A 26,037-nucleotide genomic window follows, 5' to 3' on the forward strand; every position below is an offset into this window, starting at 1 on the left:
CTCCTCTGTTTTACCCACTGGTAGTGTAGTGGTTACACATTGGATTGTGACCCATATGGTCGGCAGTTGGAGACCACCAGTAACTTCAAGGGAGAACGTCTCGACTTTCTACTCCTGTAAACAATCACAGTCTTGAAGACCCACAGTGGGTTGCTATGAGTCAGCATTGACTTGATGGCAGTGAGTTCGGTTTTCTGGTGTGTTTGAGAATGACATTGGCTCCTAACTGCCTGGCTGGTGATTAGAACTCATAAGCCACTCCACCTGAGAGAGACCAGGCTGCCTGCTCCGAAAACGCCTTACACGTCGGAAACGGTGTGGAGTAGTTTTATTTTGTCCTACAGGATCATTATGAATCTGCATCAACAGGAGGGCCGTAGTCCTATGGCTTTTTCTATTTCCCACAGAAACACAATTCTGCCCTGATCTGAAAGTCGACATTTAGCTATCAAGTCACCAGGGTCAATGTGAGAACAATTTCATTGATTCTGCCTTAGGCGAAGCCGTTCTCAGGTATCTGCTGCTTCCCCTGAGGTCAGAAAGACTGGCTGCTTTTCTCTCTGAGAGAGAGACAGAGAGAGAAAAGGAGACAGAAGAAGGAAAATAAAGGGTGGGGTGGAAGGGGAGAGGTGTCAGAGGGGTGAGGGAAGGAAGGGAGAGGGAGGGAGACACACAGAGAGCCGCAGGATGCACCTGCATGGCATTCGTAGCTCACACAGCAGGGCACAGCACTTTGCATTGGGTGCCTTGTTTCCGAAGACTCTCCTTCATGCTGACGGTGTCAACCCTTCCCTCCTTCATGGCCCGCTTTGCTATTGTGAGACCAGTGTTCTTCTGGTGGTCCTCAGCAGTAAGGCATAGCCTCTCCTTGCTACTTATTCTTTGTTCGGATGCACACTGAGTGCTAGGCATTCTAAAAATTGTGTCAATAAATGCGAGCGTGGCTCTGAGAAGTTGGCATTGGTGTTTGGGCGACTTTCTGGATAAGGACACACCAACTGTCCTGGAGTAAACGCCAATTCATGGCAACTCCATGTGTGTCAGAGTAGGCTGCGCTACACAGGGGTTTTTAAAGTGGCTGAATTTTCCAAACGCGAGTCAGGCTTTCACCCCAGGTGTGCTCCAACCTCTAACTTTCCCCTGTATATTATCATCCACTCAAAAACAAATAAAAAAACCAAAACACTAACCCAAACTCACTGCCATCGAGTCAATGCTGACTCACTGAGATGCTAGAGGACAGGGTATCACTGCCTCTGGGAGTTTCCAAGACTTTAACTCTTTGCTAGAATAGAAAGCCCCGTTTTGCTTCCCACAGAGTGGCTGCTGGATTTGAACTGATAATCTTGTGGACTGTAGCCCAACATGTAGCTGTTAGGTAGCTAGAGACAGCAACCAGGGGTTGTTCCTCTACATACCAAGCCCCACCCCCACACCTGCAGGAAGTTGGAAGCCAATAAGGCTAAGGGGCACGTGCCAATCAAGCCCAAGCCAGGTAGGCAGTATACATGGGTGGGCCCAAACTAAGCCAGGTGAGCTTAATTCAGCCAATGGGGTCAATCAGTACCATCAACCAGGCCTCCCAGCGAAGGTCCTGCAGGCCGGAACCTGGAGACCACCGCCCTGTTTTCCAGCTGCTCCTGGGCCTTCTGCTGGGCCGTGCAGCGTTCTCTCGGGCCTCAGGCTGCCGTGTGTGGGTGTGCAGCCCCACGAGGGTGCCTGTGTTCAGTGATTGCAAAACCTGAAACTGCCATCCTTTATAAAACCCCACTTGGATCACCAAGAACCGAGGTATTTCCCACCCGAGAAACCTAACATAACCACTAGAGAATGCAAAACTTACTTTTTTAAATGTACCCTAGGCATGAAACAGCTCTGGCCACGATCTAGGCATCAAGCTAGGATGAACAAAGGGCTGCCAGTCTGCAATTCCCCTGAATGATGTAAGAGCACCACCAATCAGGTGTCTCTTTGCGCAAACCTTATGTCACTGAGTGAGAGGCGCAGCCTGGTTGGTAAGTAAGTCTGACAACAGAGATGCTTGCTTTTCACCTTGTACTTGTCCCCTCCCTGCGCCTAGTCATTAATTCTAGCAAGTGGGACTGATCATTTTTTACCTGTAATATGGAAATTTTTAAAATATTGAGTCAATTTAAATTGAAAAGCAAACCAAAACCTCCTTGAAGTGTACATTTCAGTGGCATCCACAACACTGGATAGTCCTCACCTCTCCCTGTTTCAGGAATATGTTCACTGTTCCAAAGATACTTTCCATAGCCAGTAAGCAGTCCCTCCCTCTTCTCCTCGTCCCCATCCCCTGGCAACAACTAGTCTATTTTCTCTCTCTAGGGACTTACCAGTTCTAGACATTTCATACACATCCAATATGTGGCATTTTGCGCCTGGCTGTTCCAATTAGCGTAATGTTACAAAAGTGAATTTTATGTTATGTGAATGTTCCCAATGCAAAAAAAAAGAAAAGAAAGAAAAACTTGATAAAATAAAAATGTTAAAAGACTGAAGTCCCTCGTTTAAAATGCTCAAGTTCTAATTCAAGGAGAAAACTAATGTGATGTGATGTGCGTAGCAAATTCCAGAAGTGGAATCTTATCTCTGACCTCCAATCCACGTCCAAGCACGTGAGGCCTGCTCACTGATTGACTGCAAGGGCAGTAGAGGTCCAATGGAAGACATATGTCCCATTCATGCAGGAGATCTGGCGGGATTCCCGGCCCAAACTGAACCAAATGTTCAGTCACCACTCTTCTGTGAGGGAAGGCTTGCATGTGACTGTCCAGATGAACAGCTTTCAGTGGAGTTTCCAGACTGAGATAGATTAGGAAGGCAGGGCTGGCCTTCTACTTCCAATAATCGGCCAACTGCAAACCAATTCTGGCAAGGGAGCAGGACCGACAGCCGGTCTCCGCATGGATGGTAGATAAAGACAATAGGGCACGAGCTGTCGGCAAACACTGCCCAGCCAGAGAAATGGAGGAAAGGCACAGCCAGATTTAGAATTCTCTGCGGAGGGATCTTCAGTGTCAGCGCTCCTGCTTCTTTCGATTCTGTTCGTTCTTGGGAGAGTTAGCTAGCGCATGGCTATTTGAGCAATGTTCAACTTAGTTTTGTCCTAACAGGACTACTCCCAGGTTGTGATTATTTTCTCGACCCTAACTCTGGCACAGACAATGAACCGGGAGCCTGAGCACGCTCATCTATAGCACTTGAGTGGACTCAAAAGGGTGCACAGAAGAGGCTGGGAAAACCAAGAAGCGACAGTACAGTGGTACACATGCACGGTTGTGGAAGTATTCCTGGGTGGGGGGTGGTTGGTAAAAACATTAAAAAGAAGAACATTGGAAATATCAAAAAGGGTTTCCCCTAGCTGCTCTTTTGTTGAGGAGTTAGGAAGGGAAGAGATATAAATGGTTCCAGGAAGAATATTTGGAATTAACTCTTAATCTGACATTTGCAAGGGCTATGGGCCCTCATGGCACAATGGTTAAAGCAGTTGGCTGCTAACTGTAATGTTAGCAGTTCAAATCCACCATACCATGTAGGATGAAGATGAGATCGTTTGTCTCCTTAAAGATCCCAGACATGAAAACCTGATGGGGCTGTCCAGCTCTTTCCTACAGGTTTGCTGTGTGTTCAAATCTACTTGATGGCAAAGGGTTAGGCTTTTCATGGTGGTCCAACCACTCAGAGAGGTCTAGGAAAAGGTCTGATGATCTGCTTCTGCAATGTTGCGGCCTTGACAATGAGTTGCTCTTATAAACACAGGCTCCTCCTGCACTGGAATTGATGTGACTGTACCTGGCCTCTGTTTGGCTTATTGGAAAAAGAGCAGTGAGATTGCTCACGTCCTGGGAAGTGGGGCAGTTGAGAAGGGGAGTATGGGGGTTGTAAATGGTGGGCTCTTTAAAAAGAGAGAACAATATTGCTGGGGAAACAAGGGAACTACACCAGTCTCTGTGATCTAGACTCAAGCCCCACACTGATATTTTATAAAAACGGTTCCTTTTGTGGAATTATGAACACTGTGTCAGCCTCGGGGAAAAGGGTAGGATCCCCTGGCCATAGGTCTTGGATCTTTGTGGGACCTGAGATGTATTAGGAATTATTGTGATTAAGATTTAATTTAAAATTAAGCTTATTGCGTTACCTCTCCATTAATAGATGGTAAAATCCTAACTACAAATGTGTGCGATATATGAACTTCCTTAGGGTTAAAAAAGATATTGAAACCCTCTGAAGAGTTTTCTTATAGAAATAAGGCAGTGCTTGTCTAGTACCTGCAGTCTCGCATCAAATTCTGATCAGCGAAAAAGATTTCAAGGAGGAAGGACGGAAGGAGAGACTGGAATGCTCTGGGCAAAGCCAACTGGAAAGCTTGTCTTTTGGGCTCCTGAGGTAGTTACATAATCTGGTGACAATTTAGGGATTAAGAGTGTAGGGGTGGAGTCTAGCCTGTCAATCAGGATATAGCCAATGAGGCCGCTGTGTGGGTATGGCCTTCTCCTGAAGATTCTGGGAACTCCTGTATTTCCTCCTTGGTGGTGGAAGAATCTGAATCAATCTCTCTCTCTCTCTTTCTTTCTTTCTGTCTCTCGGCTCTCTCCATGTGAGACATCCCTTTGGAGAAGACACATGGAGAAAGGCTAATGAAGCCACACCTCTGGAGTGGGAGAAGCCACAAGGAGACCCTTGTCAGTGCTGGGATGCTTACAATGCCACTGGATCCACAAGAGTTTCTACCCACTGGCCTGCGATCTTCCTGCATTCCGTGCCATTGCAGTGTATCATGAGTCTAAAGAGGACTTTATGGACTAGTATCAGATATGGCTAATATCACACTTATGAACTTGATCTGGACTAGGGTGGCTTGTTTTCTCAATATTCAACTGTTCTTGTATATAAAGCTCTTTTTACACACATATGAGTGTCTATGGATTTGTTTCTCTGGTCTACCCAGACTAACACAGCCCCAACTCCCTTTCCTTTCCTCTTGACTGTAAATATATTTATCCTGTCAAATATGCTGCACATTTTTCCCTTCTTGACTTTCCTCAAACCTTTGTTTACAGGAAAGTGTGCTTACCTCCATCACACTGAATCAGGACCCACAAATACCGGGAACATAAGCCATTGCCACTAACCATCATCCTGCATCCCTGGCGGACATCTTTAATCCATCACACTGTCAGATCCTGTCAAGCTGTGAGGCGGCCTCATCATTCTTCTCAATGGGGCACTCTCGATATCAATGCCACACTTTGGCACAAGAGGCAAACTCATTACATAACCTTGCTTGTGAGAGGCATTGATTTAGACTCTCTAGGGAACCACTTCTAGGATCATTTGCATTTTACCTAAATCCAAACTCACTGCCATCTAGTCGATTCTGACTCAGTGTGACTATAGGATGGAGCAGACCTGTTCCTGGGGGTTTCCAAGGCGATGAATCTTTATGGAAGTGGAAAGCCTCATCTACTCCCCTGGAACAACTGGTAGTTTTCAACTGCTGACGTGGCATTTCGCAGTCCAGTGCACCACAGAGCTCTTGCTCAACTTGAGTTCACTGTTGACTGACAGCGAAGTGCTGCGCACTTCTCAGCATCCTTCAATTCAAGCCACAAAGACCCATGCCCAGACCAAAACCGAAACTAAAACCCAAGCAGAGCAGACAGCAGCCCCTGGCTTAGCTGCTATGCCACCAGCGCCACTAGCCCTAGAACAGTAACCATGAAACGATTTGAGGTAAGCATCAGCCTATTGTCTTGGCAGCTACTGTGAAGGGTAAGTGCATGGAGATGGGGCTGCTACCCTCCGACTGAAGAATGAGAGCCCTTTACCGAGCGGTGCTGAGGGCACAGGAAGCGGCAGCTGTCCTGGTATTTCTCAGGTCCATGTCCATGTCTAAGTTAACTGCAGGCTCACACAATGGCTGTCCCGACAATATTGCCTCATGGATGGCTATTGTCAAGGCAGCTGGGGCATGAGTAAGATTTGTAACAACCTGAACACTAATAGCAGATGTGCAAAGGGCTGCAGCTCAACAAAGTGCTCCTTAAGAAGACGATTTTTCTATATTTTCACAAAGCATTTCCAAGTTTTATTATAAATTACTTTCATCTAAAGTATATATGTAAGACCTGACATATTACAGCAGTTCGCTTACCCTAAGCCTGCTATTTTGAGAAAAATGATAAACTCTCCAGAACTATCATCCTCTCACTCTCCTGCAAGCTATTTGATAGAATGAGATGCTGTGAAAAGATCTTTCAGATTTCTTTAGGCAGCTCATATGCTAGCAGCAAATGGCCTGTGTTTTTGGTGTCGGACGGTCTGTTCCCAGACCTATGGATAGCCTTTCTTTATGAGACCAGTGGCCTCTAAGAAATGCAAAAGCTGTAGATGTCATATTCGGTTGACCCTAAAGAGGTATTCGGATTACTCAGGAAAGAGAAGCTATGGAGACTGAAAGACTGGTAGCAAGAGCATGCATTCTGGGGTATTGCTTAGCAAATCTGTCTAGCTCATGACCTTAGTCATTTAATTTTTTCAGAGATTAACTTCATCTCTTTAAAATGGGAATGGTCAGAGCAACAATTAACTAGATTCTCCTGATGATTAAATAGAGCGATCTCTGTAAAAGATTTCATATGTGATACATTAAATCCTTCATTTTAATCTGTTTTTGCATCTAAATGCTATGGGTAATCAATCTGTTTTCATTAACATATTCATTTATCCATTCACTTATTTGTCCGTTGAATATTTATCATACTCGTGCTCTAATAAAATGATCAATAAAACATAGTCACAATGCTTCTCTCAGAAAAACCCTCTGGGTTTGGTGAGGGAGGAAAGCATTTACATAAAGAATGACAAATACTAGCAGGAAGTGAATGTTACAGGGATGGCAGTGACAAGCTTTCCTAGAATGCTTGATAAGACGTTATTGGTACTGTAGTTCAGTTGGATTCTACTGGTAAAATCCCAAAAGCTAACAGAAAAATTCATTCTAGATGAACAAGATTTTAAGGAGGAAGTAGAGATCTCCTTGGGAATGAGAAGACAGTCTCTTTTTCTTCTTTTTTTTTCAAGTTAATAAAAGCTACCCCATCCTTGTCTCCCAAGAAAAAGTCCCTCAGAAAGAGGCGGCAGCCTATGGTAAACCCCTATAAAATATTTAATATTTTGGACTACCCTGTGTTTTGCAAGTGGTTATGCACTTGGCTGCTAACCAAAGGATTGGTGGTTCAAAGGTTCCCAGAGATATTTCAGAAGAAAAGCCTGGGAATCTACGTGTGAGAGATCATAGACATTAAAAGTCCTTTAAAGTACAGTTCTACTCCGCTCGGCACTGAAACACATCAGTTGCCCTGGACCAGAATCTACTTGATTTTAACTCATTAAACTATAAAAGATAGTTATGCTTTTTAAAAAAATAGAGGTTATATACATACCCACACAGTATCAGAAAAAATGACCAGTTTTCCAAATATGTATCAATAAGATATTTGAGTCTTGAGCAAAAAATCTAAAACCAGCAAGGGATAAAAGCATATAGATTCTCAAAAGCACTATAGATCAAACAAGTTGGCTAGAAATGAATATGATAATTCTGAAAAACTCTGTTGATTATGGAAAGGGACATGAAATCAATGGCAAAGTGATCTAAAAAATGGATGCAAACTTTGGGTCAAACTTCTAGGAAATTGGGAAAAAATGAGTAGGTTATAATGAAATACTAATACATGTCTTATGGGAATTTTGAGGATGTATAATTGGACACATCAATTCATTATTAGAAGAGAAAGTAATTTTATCTACATTCATGAAAATTTACTAAATAAGCAAATATGCTTTCCTTTGTTTACCTCCATGAGAAAATGAGGACATGTAATAGATTTGTGTCTATATCACATTCTGGACTATTCTGAGTAGAGGGAATTAGTTAATGTAGTAGAAAGAGTTGTTCAGGATTAAATCATGGGTCACGTTGGATGCCTGGTAAGGCAGTCGGAAGCTAACCTTTGCGTTGCTGTCATGCGGCGTCAGTGCCTGTTGGATAACTAAGAGGGAACAGGTGATTGCCGGGAGCAACATTTTTGACTTATGCTGCTGTAAACTTCTGAAGAGAGCAGGAGTGCTGAGTGCAAATATGGAGTCGCTGTGCTACTCCTGCAGGGGGTTATCGGGGTGTGGTCTCAGGTATAACATGGACTGGTATGAGAAATATCTGCATAGATATTTATGTCATTCTCCTTGCTTGGAAAGCAAGGAAAAATTCCATTGATGTTTGATATTTTAAAAAGAATGAACAAATCTAGAAATGTACATTGTTAAGGAGAAGTTAATGAAGTATCAAATTAATTTCCAGAGCCTAGAGTTTTATGGAAAAAGGCCTCAACAAATATTTATTATTCAAACGATTCATTAAAGGTAATATATGTTTAGGCTGAAGGGCATGGAGAAATTTAAAAAGTAACAACTCCTCACTGTTACTAAATGCTAACTTTTTATTCTCTTAGATATTCGAGGGAAGAAGAAAACATAGAATCAAAATTTGGGGAGGCAGGTATCAACAGCTAGAACTTGTCCATGCTTTTAAAGGATCATAGAGCATCACCTTATTTTATCTAACATGCACTATGTTGGCCGACTACTTTGAGAAGACTCTTCCATCTGTCTAATCTTCATGCTCTGCGTTCTTTACGATTTTATTCTGTGTTTTAGTCTTTCTGGTGGTGAATAGTTTCCATTACTCTGAACCTCATATAAAGTAGTCAACTTCACATTTTTTCTCATTAATATAGATGGCAGGTGATACTTACAAAGCAACTAATCAATTAAATGTAGAAATGGATAAAATAATTTGATTATAGGGTGAATAACTAACTGAAGGTGTTACTTTTCATCATAACACTGTGGAAATGTTAGCTGGATGGAAATCCAACTTCTAGAGATTCAATTTATACCACCATAGGTGGTAGAAAGAATTAAAGCCATCTGATTTTCTTCACCAAATTGCACTGACCAAGAGAAAAGACGTGAAAACCTGTGTAGCCTTGGAAACAGAATGTGAAGCTAGATATTCAAAGGCTGGGCTTAAACTGAGATTAAAGTACGGAATTAGCCTATGAGATGGTTGATGGATATAAATATCTCTATGTGGATAAAAAAGGGAAGCCACATTTTGATCTCATGGAGAAAAACAACCTTTGAAAATTCTGCTTTAGGATGCTAATAAATATATCCTTAACACATTTGAAAACATGCAAATGTATTCTGTCTGGTTTCAGGGGCTTCTTGTCAACTAAAATATATTGGGTACAATAAACTAATTATAATTTTTCTGAAGATAATATATTTTCGGGAACTAGTCACTTAAAATTGGAGCTTATGGGTTTGGCAGTCAGCTAAATGTGTTCTTATAGCTGGTCAGTGAATATAAACATCTGGCACTAATAAAAATGCACTTAGAGGATGTTTGAACTAAAAACCAGAATTATCTAATGGAACCGTGATGACATATTAGAATGACCGTGTGAGCTTTCAAATAGATCACGTGGCCACACCCAATGAATTACATCAAAATCTCTGAGGAGTTTGACCCAGATGTGAGTACTTTTTAAAGATCCCCAGTAGAAACCAATATGGAATCACGACTGACAATCAGAGACTTACAAGGTTTTACTCAAATTACTAACGTGGGGATGTTTTACTTAATGATTTACCTTTCACACCTTTTGGTTTATTAAAAAATTACATTAAATCATCTTGCTCTTTCAAATGAGCACAATTAATATAAAGATTTCCCAGTTCCCACGAGTTTGGAACAACGAACACCCAATTTTACCACTGGGGAGTATTGTTGCATCAAAAGTCATGTTAAAATTGTCAATGACCTTGATGGAAAACAAATTTAGTAAATATGCCACCCATAAAAATATAAGCCTTACTAATTAGTACTTACCAAACCAGGTAGGAAGTAAATACTAGGAAAATCATGATAAGAAAACCACCACCGGAAACTCCATAAACCCAAATTTTTACTCGGCCATCTGTTTAAAATAGAAAATAACCAGCTCAGTGTACAAACGGCGACAGCATTTTAATAAGCAGTGCAATGCCTGGCCAGTCCAAATTACCCACTAGTGCTGGACTCGAAGTGAGAGCAACATCTTTTTAGCCAATTGCCCGTGTGCTGCAGATGTTAACGATGCTCTCACACACGCTGTCATGCGCACATGTCATCTGGCGTTGGCCACCTTCTTCCCTGGAGCATCATTGGACTTTGGTTCCCTAATAAAAATTAGTTCTGTGAGAAAACAGACTGTTCATTATTATTCCATTGTGGCGGGTCTATCCTGGTTAATTCTGACTCTCTAGGACAGAGTCGGAATGCCCCATGGTGTTTTCCTGCTTGCAAATCTTTCCAGAGTCAGATAGCCGGGCCCTTCTCTCAGGAAGCCTCTGGCAGGTTGAGTCAATCAGCAGTGGAGACTTTAACCACTGCGCCACCAGGGTTTCCTGTATTATAGGAACTCCCTTTCCAGGAGCTTTTGCCGTTATAAACAGTTTATGTTACTCTTTATTCTCTAACATATCAATCCTAAAAAAAGCAAACAACCCCCCCCAAAAAAAACCTTAGGTTGTTTGCGTTGCTCTAAAATATTCATTTAGCTGGATGCTTTATTACTCATCTGAATGCGGAAGTTTGTAAAAATGGCCACAGGCATAAATGAAAACAGCCAGAAGTGATAGCTATGAAATGTCAAAAAAGTGATCATGTAAAATTCATTCAGACAAGTTTTTCCATAGTGTCAAACACCGATAACTATTATTTCACAAAGTCTTAAAAATTGGCGGAATGTTTTATATTTATGTGCATGAGTGCATAGTTCTATGTATGTAACAGAAGAGGATTTCAACACATTTTGGCATGATAAAATGAACCGAGATGAAAATGTTAATTAAGAAACAATTTTCACATGCAGAGGCAACTACTAGATCACTCGGCGGGTGGGTTCTGTTTCTAGAATGGGCTCAAGCATGACAACATTGGTGCAGATGGCCGGGCCTGGGCAATATTGTGTGTAAGGCTCAAAACTGGAGGTCCCCCAGCAAGGTGGTCTGACACACTGCATCCATGGGCTCAGATGCAAGCACAGTGGAGAGGATGATGCAGGATTGGGTGGCGTTGTGTTTGTTTCCCATAAGGTCGTTACGTGTTGGAACAGGGTCAATAGCTCTAACAACAACAACAACAACATAAAGTCATCAAGTGTTGGAACAGGGTCAATAGCATCTAACAACAACATGTTCCTAAATGAGGTAGGGCAAGCAAACCATAAGACCAAATCAGCTAGCTCCTTTGCATTATTTGGGAGTTGGCATTTTCTGGAGGTAAGCAAACGAGTGTTGGTGGGGCAGTCAGTTAAGCTTTGGGGTGGTGACTGAAAGGCCAGCAGTTGACTAGCTGCTGTGAAGAAGAAAAAAGATGTGGCTGTTTCCTTCTGTAAAGATGTACAGCCTCTTCAACCCTGTGAACCACTCTCCTCTGTCTGGTAGCGCCAATGTGAGTAGGGGTCCCCTCAACAGTACTGGGTGAGGATAGTAGTGGGTACATGCAAATATTCTAACTTAATCTGTGACTTTTTCTATATAAGAATTAACTTGATAGAATGGTTTTTAAAATATAAATTATAGAAAATTGAGTTATTTTGGGCGGCAATGTTTTTTCTCTATTTCATGTAAGTGTATAACTAACTAAACAGAAATGGACTGACAAAGGCAAAGGCTTAACATCCCAAAGGAAGTGTTTTGCTTCCAGAAAGCTATGCATACACAGAAGGTTCATTATATTACATGAATGTAATTAACTGCAGGACCAAAATAGACATATCAGCATCTTAGTCTACAGCCTTCCACGAGATGAAAAACAATCAAAATATATTGTAAACAATTCTTGTTCTGAATAAAAGCACAATTACTTTCAATTGCATTATAGCTACCTATTATAGTTTTTGCTTACAGGACACTTTCAGACCTCAATCAGGTTTTAGAGTGAAGTGTCAGTATGGTAACAGTATTTTCTATGGACATCAATCTTTTAGTGAAGCTTTGAATTTGATATCTTTGAAGTACTAATGATGAGCTTCCCTATTCTGGTTTTTACATTAGCAAAAAAAAAAAAAGGAAAAGGTGTTTTTGCAGGAGAACGTACCTTATTTTTCATTACCCTTAATATCTCATAGAGTTGGAAGTTTTGAGAGGATCGATACAATGTTTTTAATGACCGCATGTAAAGGCATGTGGCTCATTTCATTAATTTATTCATGTGGTTCATTCACAAAGATTATTATAATTTTAATGGCATAATTTACATGATAGAATATCCAAGTATTAGAAAAGGAATGCATGTACAACTAAGTCATTTAATCAACCACGGCTGCTACCTGTTTCCTGTGTATCCTTTCAGTCTTTCCTGGCAAGTGTGAGTGCTTGTGTGCATTCTCACGCGCACACACATGCATACACCCACACTCACAGACACACACACATGCATGCACGCATATATACACACACATGCACACTCACATGCACCCACTCACATGCACACACACGCACACTCTCAGATACATATTCACACACGTGCACACATGTACACTCACATGCACATGTGTACACACACAAAACCAGAAATATACATTTTCAAAAGGACAGCAAAGGTCCATATTAATTCACTTCAGAATGTATGTTAGAAATGTTTCCATGCTTAGCTGATAAAGATGACTGAATTAACCCGCAGCCATGACGTTGATTCAGACTCGTGGTGACTCCATGCAGCAGAGACTCCATGCATCTTTTGAGAGACAATGTTCAACAGGAGGTTGCAGGCCATTCTTCTAAGGTGTCTCTGGGTGAATTGAAGCTTCTAAGATCTGGGTTAGCAGCAGCCAAATACCTTAATTGCTTGTCTCCCCAAGCACACCAGTTCCGAAAGATATGTCTGCCTCGTGATCTCTAATATCTTTTGATACCAATGCACAATTGTACCATATTTTCTTTTTATCATTTTACTATTTTAGACCTTTAAATTGTTACCAGTCAGTTGCTGCATCTGTTCATATAATGAATGTCATGTACATACTTCTTTCAGTAGAAATATAATCTATGTGAATGATAAATTCCCAGGGTATTTATATTAGGTAAAACTAAATGTACATTACAACTCCTAGAGATATGGCTTCATTGTCTTCCCAAGAGATTGTTCCATTTATATCAGGGAGAACCTAAGGAAATTTATTGATTTTTGCCTTAGACTACACACACACACACACACACACACACACACATACACAGACACGCACAATGGATATTCACATACACAACATTACTTCAGCTAAGCACCTCACTTAAGGATCTCACTTCCTTTGGACCTCACACTAATTCTCTTCTTGGAATAAGAGCATACAGGCTTTTGAAATTGATACCTTTTATCATTTCACTAGTATTCTCAAACCTGATAGGGTCTGTAAAAATTTCTGTACATTCCATAAGAACCAACATTAATTTTTACTGTCATGACAACTGCCTAAACAAATTCAAATTAACCTGAGCTAATTTTTCTCTGAGATAATTATCATCTAAAAGATATCTTCAAATGATAATATATTGTTTACTTAATCCATTGCCACTTAGACTTACCTCGAGTTACCCTCAACTATGCAGGACAACATTTTACATCGAAAGGGAATAAATATTATGTAATATTCAAATTTGGGAAATCTTTTCTAGACCACCTTGCCTCTTCCTCTCCATCCCTGACCTTCCTCTCTGCATTGAGAGTAGTGATCAAAATTTGAAATCCTCCTGTAAGAAGATTAATACATCTTCTACTGGAAACATACCTGGATCAAGGGGTTGAAGAGACCATCCCTTAAAAATATCATGTATTTTTGAATTCACAGGTCTGTTTTTTCCAGAGAGGTTTTTAACATCAGCTTTTTTATCCTCCGAGTCAGGTACTTTCATACAGTAATCCAGGAAGCCATTTGACCTCATTATCTCTGTGTATCCTTTCTCACATCCACAGACTCCACCCTACAGCATTAAAAAAATAGTTTTAACGACTACACAGTAAGTTATGCAGATGCAAAAGGACAATTTAAGTGGCAGAATAACAATGTGCACAAAATACCATGGCAATTTAGGGTTTCCAGGAACTCATTTTCCAATAAGATGAAAATCTAATAAATTCATCTTTCTGAATTCCAGTCAAGCCTTAAATAAATTGTCTGATATGTTGTTGACAACTCTGACACCTTCTAAATATGAAATCACAATTGTTCCTGGATAGAGTGCATTAGTCACATCCTTTTCTCTCTGATAGAGGCGTTTGAGGTATTTTTAGTGTAATAAATACATAATTCTTACAATATGTCGAGCCTTGTTTGGTGTTACAGAAATACAGATGAGAGTGCATGGTCTTCACTCTGAATGAGCTCACGCTCTTGTTGGTGAGAGAAAGAACACTGCAGACCCCCTTAGTGCTAAGTCAGCATTTCCAGGCAGCAAGCTCTCTGACATCGCTGGCCCTGCTTCCTGAGAGCAAGTCTTAGCTACAGCATTCCCTCAGCCCAAATCCACTCGCTAACTCATTCTCTCATTCTGTTTTGCTGCTTTCCAATTAGCGTGGGTGTCACAAAAGAACTCAGGTCCATTTCGATTGTACGTTTCCTCCTTTTAGAACCACCCAGACAAGTACGTAGGTCCGATGGGTAAGGAATCTGGAGGATTGTTAAGGCTGTGACCCTTCCCTTTTTTCTCTCTTTTGTTTCAAATTTAAATTTTATTTATGAAAAGAAAATTCCCCATTTTGCTACTTGAATATGACTCATACGAAGAAAAGCATGCCTTACGTAGTTGTAGTGAGATAGCTCATTGCACCCATACAGTGATAGAATCCCATTAGCCAATGCCCCCTGACATATGGTTCCTGTTGTTTGGGGTATTTTTTATTATTATTTTCCTACCTTCTCTCCCACCTTTGCTTCCTCTCCTTTCCCTTCCTTCTGTCCTCCTTGTCCTTGTAAGACATCAAAATCCTTTGGTGTGAAAACTATTTTTCTTTTATAATGTATCATAAACTATTTATGAGATTGACTAGGTTTGCTGAACATAATGTCCTCAAATTTTGTCCCCATCCTGAGATTTCTGACAGATCTGTCATCGTCTTTTTAAGGATGCGTAATATTCCATTCTGCGTATGTACTAGTTTGCTTATCTATTCCTCTATGGATGGGGTTTTAGGTTGCTTCCAAATTTTTGGTATTATAGAAATGACTGCAGTAAACATAGGTGTGCAGTTATCTGGTTGTTTTGTTCTTTATTTTTTTACGGTAGATACCATCTAGAAAGATTGCAAGATCATAAGGTATTTGTTTTTGCAATTTCTAAAAGAAGTACCATATCACTTTACATAGTGGTTAGACAATTCTCCAATATTCTGAGCAATGTACAAGAATTCTAATCTCTCCACATTCTCCCCAGAATTTATTATTTTCTATCTTTCTGAATTTTACTAAGGGTGTAGGTGTGAGGCGATATAGCATTGTGGTTTTAATTGGTATTTCTCTTATGGCTAATGAATGTGAACATTTTCATATGGTTGTTGGCTGCCTGGATGTCATCATTAGTAAACTGTCTATTCAGGTGCCCAAATTTTTATTGTTATTTGTATTCTTCTTATTAAAATGTTATAGTTTTCTATAGATTTTTGAAATTAGCCCTTTTTTTGACAGATCATTGCCCAATTTTTTTGCCCAGTCTCTGGGTTCTCTTCTTACTCTTTGGATAAAGTCTGTGATATACATAAATGTCATAATTTTAGAAGGTCCCTGTGCTAGTCTGGGTAGACTAGAGAAACAAATTCATAGGCCCTCATATGTGTATAAGAAAGAGCTTTATATAAAGAGTAATTGTACATTAACAAAACATCCCAGCCCAGTCCAGATCAAGTCCAGAAGTCAGATATTAGCCCTTATGTCCGATACTAATCTATAAAGTCCTCTTCAGACTCACGCAACATATGCAATGACATCTAATGCAGGAAGATCACTGGCCAGTGGGTGGAAATTCTTGTGGATCCTGTGGCAGTGGAAACATCTCAGCATTGGCAGGGCTCCTTCAGCTCCAGAGCTCTAGCCTAGCTTCATGTGTCTTGTCTGCAGGAATGTCTCATTGGGAGTGAGCATGTGTCCTGGCTCCAGCAAGCTATTTATTGCCTTAGTGCCTCCAAATGAGGTCATCAAGCTGCGACCTGATTGACAAGCTAAACTCCAATCTTTCACTCTTACGTCTTAAATTGACAACAGATTATGGAATTACCTCAGTGCCAGTCCTCTATTTTTCTTCTGTATTATGGACATTTTTATTATGTTTGGTAGTATACTTATGCTTTGTGTTAGAGCTCTTAAGTTCACCCCTAGTTTTTTATGGATGATCTTTGTGGATCTAGGGTTTATACTTAGATCTTTAATCCATCTTGAGTTTGTTTTTATATACAGCGTTAGGTATGAGTCCTATTCCATTCATTTACAGGTAGATATCCATTTTCTCAAAAGTACCATTTATTGAAAAGGCTATCTCTTCTCTACTTAATGTTTTAGCCCTTTATAAAAAAATCAGGAGTCTGTAGTTATTGGGTTTTATTTCTTGATTCTCCATTGATGTACATGTCTAGCATTATCTCAATACCAAGCTGTATTGATTATTGTGCCTGTGTAATATACGTTGGTATCTGGGAGTTATAAGCCTCCTACTTTGTTCTTGTTTTTTTAATGGCATTTTGTTTATCCTGGGCTTCTTTCTATTCCATGTAAAATTGGTGATTAACTTTTCCATTTCTTTGAAGAGTTGTACTGGGATTTATATCAGAATGGCACTGAATTTATAGAATGTTTTCCGTAATATTAACATTTTCACTATATTAGGCCTTCCTATTCATGAACATGGGGCATTCTTCCATGAGCCACATTCTTTTCTCTCTTGTAGAAATGTTTAAAGTATGCTAATGATACTCAACTCTACCTCCGATGCTGTATAGTCCTGTCCACTAATCCCAACCTGTCCTTCCTGCTGAGGTCTGCTGCTGCCCAGCTGCTGGATCCCTTTATCACTGACTATAATTGGTCTCTACCACCTCTCCACACATATGCCTGGTTATGCACGCAAGATGGGCAGAATAGGGAATATAGAGAAAAAGGATGCAGAAAGAAGGACTTAAAGTCACACATCCAAGAAAATGAAGCCCAATGCCACTGAAAAGGAATCCTTCCGCATAGTAAGCTGCATCGCTTCGCAGCACACTCCTAGTTAGTACTGCGACGATGTGTCTTTCATCTTTGTCTGTGGATTCATGTTCATGTATAATGAGCTTTGTCAAGATGCTGACTATGAGGTAGGATAGATAAGAATTCTATTTTGTCTCTGAAATTGAAATGGATAATAATTGTCCTTCCGCCAACAAACAATAGACAGTAGAAAAAAATCAGGGGTGGGGGTGGGAACGGACACGGGTGGCAGTGAGTGGGGCTGGAAATACTTATGAATCACTTTGACTTTACTTCAGTAGGGTTGCACGTTCATTTTAAAAAAAAAAATTGTAACTTAGGTAAGAGTTTACATTTCAGATCACTAACTTTAAAGTCTCGTTCCAATGCCCCAACGGCCTTGACTTCCCTCCCACCCCTGTGGATCACCATCGTGCACTTCCCTCAAGTCCACACTCATCAACTCTCTAGCCCAGTGCTTCTCAACCTTTCTCATGCCATGACCTCTCAGTCCAGTTCCTCATGTGGTGGTGACCCCTAACCATACGTTATTTCCACTGCTACTTCATAACTAATTTTGCTACTGTCATGAATCAGTGACCCCTGTGAAAAGGTCATTTGACACCCAGCCCCAAAGGGATCACGACCCACAGGTTGAGAACCGCTTTAGCCCATTGCTTTATTCTCCCTCCTTCATCCTCTCCAGGAACACTGCTGGTGACACACATTATTGTAATCATCTGACTCAAACTCACTACCATGACATCCGTTCGGATTCATAGTTGTTCTGTGGGGCAGAGAGGAACTGCCCCAGTGGGTTTCTGAGATGGTAGAAAGCCTTATCTTCCTGATAGTTTTAAGTTGTTGACTACGTCACCATGGTATATTTGTGTTATTAAACTAAATGAACAGATATGAACATGCATTTAACAATACCTTTCAAACTCGTTTTTATGTATGGAAATTTAAAAATAGAATATATGAATTAACTGAAAAACTTTATTGGTAAGTAAACCAATAACTTACTTACCTGAAAGAATGATCTGGCTATTGAGAGTCTTATGGTGAAAAAATTAAAAAACAAAAAAACCCAGCAATCTGCTTTCCTGAACACTTAGACCTGAAGAGGAGTTTTTACCTTCAAATGCCTCTAGGTGGTATCGCAGGTGCACAGAATTGCTATTTGGGCTGTAGCAGACAGGAGAACATTCAACAGCACATGTATAATACAGCCATAAGAATACTTGTAGCAGGTTCTAACACATGACTCACCTGAGTGCAGTAGGAGAAAGGCTTTCTGCAGGCTGGGCTGCACTGCCGAATCGCGGCCGGGCGGGCCTGGGGGGAGCAGCCTCCTGGGAAGGTGATGCCGTAATCAGTTGCAGATTTCTCAATGAAAAGTGTGTTTTCACTTATGCTGTTTTTCCCGCCCTTCTCAGATGCAGCCTGGCTTGTAGCAGTATTTTTTTTAGTCCCTGCCAACAGGGTTGCCTAATACCAGCTGACATTATCCCCAGACCTGTTGTTTGAGATGGGAGACTCTTCTCACACAGGATGCCTACAATGGAGGATTTAGGCCTACTCATAAGTAATATAATTATATCCTATGGCTCTATTGGAGAGCGTAGGATATGAGTGTCAAGATCAGTTGAAAAATTGATGAAATCTCAATGTAAATTCAAGGGCAGAAAATATAGTACTCATTCCACAAATATTTTCCTATAACTCCTGAACAGCCCACATAGGCACCAGAGCTGATCAAATAATCAAATATCAAAAGAATGCCATGAATCAGCTCATAAGATCACAATATCAAACAGGTTGGATGTGAATAACATTCCTTATATAAAGCGGAATACACCCACACAGTCACACACATTCTTAAGAGGCACAATATATTGGGAAGAGTATGCACAGGGGCTCAGTAAACTTATTTGAATAAACACATTGAAAATGCATGTTCCTATGATGGGGAGAGCAGCTAAACCCTACTCTTGCTGTCTTGATTAGAAATAAGAGAGGCATATGGAATATCTAAGGATTAGTTAGGTTAAGAACTTAAATTAGCATGGTAGGGAAGTATTTAACCTATATTTACATAGCATTGGCTACATTGACAGGCAAAGATTCGATAAATATTCATCCCTTGGTTTCATTTATTTTAGGCATGTTCTCAGGAAGGATAAAAAAGGACACGGTGCTTGGCAAAGTAGAAGGTCAATGAAAAAGAGGCAGACCATCGTCAGAGGGATTGACACAGTGATTGCCAGCGGCTGCAACAATGGGCTCAAACACAACAGTTGTGAGAAAGGCGCAAACTCTCACAGTGCCTTTCTCTGTTGTACATAGAATTGTTCTGAGTCACAACCAAACTCCACAGCACTTAACAACAACACCATATAAATGTAGAAGACAGTTAAGCGTGTATTTGCTCCGGTATAAAGCAATTGCATTTTCACTGTTCTCTTGAAAATGAACTATGTGGGCTGGCCCAAATCCCAACTATGTGGACAGCTGCTCCTCCCCTATCAGAAGAATTTACTTCAGAGGACAGCACTGAAGCTACAGCTCAGAGAGAGGGACATGTCTGATCAGAGCACACGGGAGCAGATGAAGAGGGAAGAGAGTAGAGCACATCCTGGCCCACCAAGCCTTGAGGATGATATCCTTGCTCAGAGAGCCATCGCACAAAGAGGACCATAGGGCTGGCCCCACTTTTGAGACATGACATCCCTCACTGACCCATGGCTCTATGGGGGACAACACTGGAGACACAGTGTGGGAATTGCTCCAATCTGACCCCACCAAACTGAGGAAAAACACTAAGGGCATTCAGCAGAACAGCAAGGGGAGCAGAGCAAGGAAGTCCCAAGGGAATACTAAAAATAGACTTTTGGGCCAGAGTGTGGAACCCCATCAGACTCAACCAGAAAACACGCCTAAAGGACAACAAACAGACCTTGAGCTATTTACAGGTTTTTCTCTTTTTTTGTCATTATTTTTTGTTGTTGTTTTCCTTTGTTGCTTTGTGTTGCTCTGTCTTGTTTTTGTGCATATTATCTCTGTAGGTCTATCTAGATAAGATTGACGGGATAAACAATCTGGAGGAGAAAACAATGGGACCTATGGTTCTGGGGGGACATGGGGGGTGGGGAGGAAGGAAGTGGTGTTAACAAACCCAGGGACAAGGGAACAACAAGTGATCCAAAATTGGTGTCGAGGAGGGTGTAAGAGGCCTGGTAGGGTTTTATCAGGTACAAAGTAATCAACAGAAATTACTGAAACCCAAATGAAGGCTGAGCATGCTAGTGGGACAAGAGGAAAGTGAAAGGAAATAGAGGAAAGAACTAGGAGGCAAAGGGCATTTATAGAGTTCTAAATACAGGCATGTACATATGTAAATATATATGAAGATTAGAAAATAGATCTATGTGCATATATTTTTAGGTTTAGTATTAAGGTAGCAGATGGACATTGGGCCTCCACTCAAGTTCTCCCTCAATGCAAGAACACTTTGTTCTATTAAACCTGCATTCCATGATGTTCACCTTCGTGACACGATTGTTGAAGACAAAGCGGGAGCATAAGCGAATGTGGTGAAGAAAGCTGATGGTTCCCAGCTATCAAAAGATATAACATCTGGGCCTTAAAGGCTTGAAGGTAAGTAAGTGGCCACCTAGCTTAGAAGCAACAAAGCCTACATGGAAGTAGCCAGCCTATGTGATCACAAGATGTCAGAGGGATCAGGTATCAGGCATCAAAGAGCAAAAAAATCATATCAGTGTGAATGAGGGGGAGTGTGGAATGGGGACCCAAAGCCCATTTGTAGGCAACTGGACACCCCCTTACAGAAGGGTCATGGGGAGGAGACGAGCCAGTCAGCATGCAGTGTAGCAATGATGAAACATACAACTTTCCTCTAGTTTTTTAATGTTTCCTCTCCCCAACTATCATGATTCCAATTCTATCTTACAAGTCTGGCTATACCAGAGGATGTGCACTAGTGCAGATAGGAACTCTAAACACAGGGAATCCAGGATAGATGATCCCTTCAGGACTAGTGGCGAGAATAGCGATACCAGGAGGGTGGAGGGATGGCAGGGTAGAAAAGGGGAACGAATTACAAAGATCTACATATAACCCCCTCCCTGGAGGATGGACAACAGAAAAGTGGGTGAAGAGAGATGTTGGACAGTGTAAGGCATGACAAAATAATAATAATTTATAAATTATCAAGAGTTCGTGAGGGGGATGGATAGGGAGGGAAGGGAAAAATGAGGAGCTGATACCAAGGGCTCAAGTAGAAAGAAAATGTTTTGAGAATGATGATGGCAACAGCTATATGTATGGATGTATGTATGGATTGTGATAAGAGTTGTGTGAGCCCCCAATACATTGATGATGATGAAGAAGAAAAAGAAGAAGAAAATGAACTCTGTAACGCACACAACCCCACAATCTAGAATTAGCACTTAGATGGAAACTTATAACACGGACATTAGTGTTTTTCATTCTGTAACCTAAGCATGGTGTTCCAAATCATTATGGCATTACTGTAACACTCTGCACAGTACAAAGTGTGTGCTCCTAGAGGAAACGGACCTCTTGGACACGGCGAAGGCAATAGTAGCACTTTTGTAGTTTGTAAGTAGGACCTTTGGTGGTGTATATGTGTTCGGCTATAGTTTGCATGGTTGGCAGTTCAAAACCACCAGCAGCTCTCTAGAAAAAAGACTGGGCTTTCTACTCCTGTAAACCATTATGGTCTCTGTGGAAAGCCAGAGGGGGTCGCTATAGCATTGACTTGATGGCTGTCAGTTGCCCTTTTGGGGCGGTAGTTTTTTTAACGAGTTCTGGTGGCACAGAGTGATGGGTGAGTGCGGGAGGGCTCCACACACAAGAGGCAGTTCAAACCGCTAGGTGCTCTGAGGGAGAAAGAAGAAATTGTCTGTTCCTGTTAAGATTTTGTCTGAGAAAGCTGATGTAGGCTCATTAAAACTTGATGGAAGTGGATTCAGATTTGGTTTATAGTATCTAAAACAGAGATATTTGCATTTTAAGAAGATAATACAGTTTTAGTTATATTGAGTAAATGTACTGGTTGGTATTGGTGACCTGAACTTATTCCTCAGATAAGCAAGATTATTACTGTCTAAATACAGAACTCAACCTGCTTCCCAACAATCACTTCTGACACACAGTGGCTCTGTAGGGCAGAAGAGACCTGTTCCCTGGGCTTCCAAGGCTAGAAAAGATGGGAACAGAAAGCCCATCTTACTCCTGCTGGGCAGCTGGTGGGTCTGAAATGCTGACCTCTGGAAGCAGCCCAATGCTGGTAACAGTTCGTTTCCTCTCAGCAAATTGTTTCGTGGAGGTACTTTCTGATTTTTGGTATGGCATAGAGACTGTCTAGTTTTAATGACAATGACAACTCGCAAAACAGGCAAGTAGGTAAATTGATAATTATAAATACTTTAAACACACTCCATGCTGTCAAGTCAATGCTGACTCATAGTGACCCCCTGTGGGTTCTGAGAGAGTAACTGTTGATGGGAGTGGCAAGCCCGTCTTTCTCCTGCAGAGCTGCTGGTGGTTTGCAACTGCCCGCCATGGGGGTCACAGGCCATTATGTAACCAACATACAGTGCGATGTAAAAACAGGGACAAATCTATGCCAACAAGACAAGAAGGCATTCCAAAGTACCTTGAAAATTATTGAAAAGACCATTTCTTTAGGTAAATTGCTTCAAACTCAAGGAATGCTTGGATCTCTATCTTGCATGCAGATATTACGTAAAGATCATGATTAGTTAAAATATTAAGAAACAAAACACAAATAAGCTTCCATTTTGTGCCTACAATCTTCTGCAATTTAGAAGAAGAAGGTTTTGAACTATTAGCCAGTATGGTAATATTGTTAAAAACATACCTTTATTAATTATTTTAATGTAAATTACAATACAGGCTTTATAAGTTATCACAGTCATGTAGGAGGATAGAGGGACGTGATCAAACCCTCCCAGAATGTGAGATTGTTGCCATCACTGTTTTGTTTTGTTTGAGATGAGCTTGTTTGTCACTGAAGACTAGGTCCAAGGCCATTTCAATTTTATTGACTTTTGTTTTAAAGTAATACCTATCCCTTTCCTTTAAAAAAAACACATCAGATTATGATTTTTAAAGATTATATTTTGTGTTTCAGTGCATTTCTGTTTGTTCTTTGTCTGATGATGTACTATGGATCTTTAATAGACTTGTTTGCTTTCCAAGGTATAAATGTCTAAGGACATTTTGCCATGAAGATTATCTATGGCCACCTGCCTTCTCACCCCTTGCTTTTACTTTGTGAGCTTAGTCTCACAAGCAGCACATCCCGCACGCCCTGTCTGAGTGGTAGGAAGGCATACCTGTGACATTAATGCCATCTGAACGCTGGCACCATACGGTCCGCTCATTATTGTTCCAAAGGCTGGCTTTCCACGTGTAGTGATAACATTTGCCCCCTGCAAGTAAATAACATTACAGCACTTCTGTTACAGCTCACATGGAAATGGAACAAGCATGTATCTGCGAGGGGGAAAGCACTGAAAAGTGTACTCGGTACCTGTACAAGGGCGTGTTTCCAGCACCTGTCGGGGGCAGCTGTCTTGGTTCTCAAAAGATTGAACGATGAATGTCCGTGACCTAGATTGGCGGCCCATAGACTCAAAGCTTCTCCCTTCGATGCAGGTTAATTCACACGTGCTCCAGTCTGACCACTGTGTTAGCTGGCAGTCTCCTGGGTCACGAGGTCACCAAGGGGAGAGAGAACAGCATGAACACCAGGAATGGGCAACATTCAGATGACAGTTTCACTCTCAGATTTATGATTGTGAGGCGGTGACAGACGCAAGTTCTGGATGCTACCCAGCTTATGTTGATAGGTTTTCCACTCCACTAAAAGGTATTAAGAAGTATAAAGTGATTTATGGTTCAATCTACTTTTAAAAAGATAGTGCCCAAAGCTGAATTGAGATTGTAGTCATATCTAGAGAATACTATGTGTCTGCCAGTGATGATAAAACCTTTTAAAGGGAGAGATAAAGGTGATAGTAACTCAGTTTTCAAAGCATAACAACCTTGTAAAATAGGTGTTCATAGAAACCATATACAAAGAAGTAGGTCACCAGAATGGAATCATACTTGGCCTAAAGGATACAAGTACTTAGTACTCTAAACATGAGCGTTAATGTGTATTTATGTATGTTTATATGAGGGGCCTTCAAAAAGCTTGTGTAAAGTAGAATGTAAAGATAATGTACTTTCCCCCAAAACATTTTGAAGCTCCCTCATATGTACATACACACCACATTTAAGGATAAATTTGATGCATTGAAAACTATGCTATAAAGGTTGTGTGAGAACTAACAAGAGCCTCACACATTTTCTACAACGATCACATTACTATCTAACTTTAATGTTAAGGGAGTGTTTCCACAAATGCACAGCCTTACTTTCCCCCATTGTTGTCATGCAGGCATTCACCCATCTGTGGAATCTGCTGACTTTGTTTTTGAGTGCTGGGCAATGTGCTGGCACTGACAGTGCAGGACCTAAAACTGTATTTTCTAGATGAAGAAATCATTGCTCCTAGGGGCTAAACTAGATGCCCGAGAAAAAAACACAAGGAAAGTGGTGAAGCCAAGATTTGAACATAGGTCTTCATCTCCAAGTGCTTCCGTGCAGTGCTCCACTCCCGAACCCTTGCATATTCTGCCTGTTTTGAAGCAGTAGGCATATTCTGAAGTGATAACCACAATTAAACATGACTCAAAGTTAATGAAGAGCTTCTGTTTTGATAATAGAGCTTCTCTAGAATAAAGATGATAGAAAACATTAATAATAAGAGATTGCATGGAATAGACTCCCAATGGTTTAAGATGCATACCTGGGCAAGGTACAGAACACAGCTGCTTCAGGACGCTGCCTGGAAAGGGCAATTCTCCACACAATGAATCATCTACAGGTACAACTGTGTGAGCTATGGAACCGCTGTGGACCACACAGGAGAGGCTGCGGACCTGGACTCCTTCCCCACAATCTCCACCCTGGAAAAGCACAAGGATGCTTTCAAAATTCCCCAAATAATTAGCATCTCAGAGTTTTGGCTCCATTCACCACTTGCCTCAATAAACAACAACTGCACACTTGTGGAGTTTGTTCCATTCCGCTAGAAATGGAGTGACTACTCAACTGTTGACAACCATGAAGTACCTAGCAATACCTGTTGACTGGTGATAGCTGATGGAGAAAGTGAGAGAGAAATGCATATTTATGCCATGAAATGTATGTACTCAGACTATGAAGATTTCATTGTGGAATTCAGACAGAATAGACAAGAAATAAAAACAATACATAATTCACCTTGGTGTGTACATGATAAAATGGCCTAATCCATAATATCTCCCCAAGAGACCATGTATAGCCACAAGGCAAATATTTCTCTTTTTCTTTGCTTGTTTTTCTTTTGTAGCAAATTCAGGGATTTCTCATATGAATTAGGCTGGGATTTCTAGTACAACATTGCTTTCCTCTACTGCAACAAGAAGTTGTTTTCCCAGCATGCCTTCTGTGCTGAATAATGCTCATTGAAGATATTTCTCACAAATCCCAAACTCAACTCTAAGATTAGTCTTGGCAATTAGGAGAT

The 26,037-nt window shown here is 40.9% G+C and overlaps 1 protein-coding gene and 1 non-coding gene across 2 annotated transcripts in view; both read right to left on the minus strand.

Annotated features, from left to right (window-relative positions):
• Positions 1 to 26,037, minus strand: part of THSD7B (thrombospondin type 1 domain containing 7B) — a 1,078,590-nt gene that overhangs the window by 1,552 nt on the left and 1,051,001 nt on the right. Inside the window, exons 22-27 of the mRNA XM_075530023.1 lie at positions 25,276 to 25,435; positions 23,953 to 24,126; positions 23,756 to 23,851; positions 18,621 to 18,703; positions 13,926 to 14,118; positions 9,986 to 10,073 (exon numbers count right to left, since the gene is read on the minus strand). Of these exons, the coding sequence (XP_075386138.1) occupies positions 9,986 to 10,073; positions 13,926 to 14,118; positions 18,621 to 18,703; positions 23,756 to 23,851; positions 23,953 to 24,126; positions 25,276 to 25,435 (794 nt within the window). The remainder of the gene's footprint in view (positions 1 to 9,985; positions 10,074 to 13,925; positions 14,119 to 18,620; positions 18,704 to 23,755; positions 23,852 to 23,952; positions 24,127 to 25,275; positions 25,436 to 26,037) is intronic.
• LOC142425275 (small nucleolar RNA SNORA48) lies at positions 1,850 to 1,989 on the minus strand. Its single transcript, XR_012779624.1, has one exon. It is a non-coding gene; the product is annotated as a small nucleolar RNA SNORA48 (small nucleolar RNA).

Source organism: Tenrec ecaudatus, chromosome 13 (genome assembly GCF_050624435.1).
Source record: "Tenrec ecaudatus isolate mTenEca1 chromosome 13, mTenEca1.hap1, whole genome shotgun sequence".
NCBI classification, from domain to species: Eukaryota; Metazoa; Chordata; class Mammalia; order Afrosoricida; family Tenrecidae; genus Tenrec; species Tenrec ecaudatus.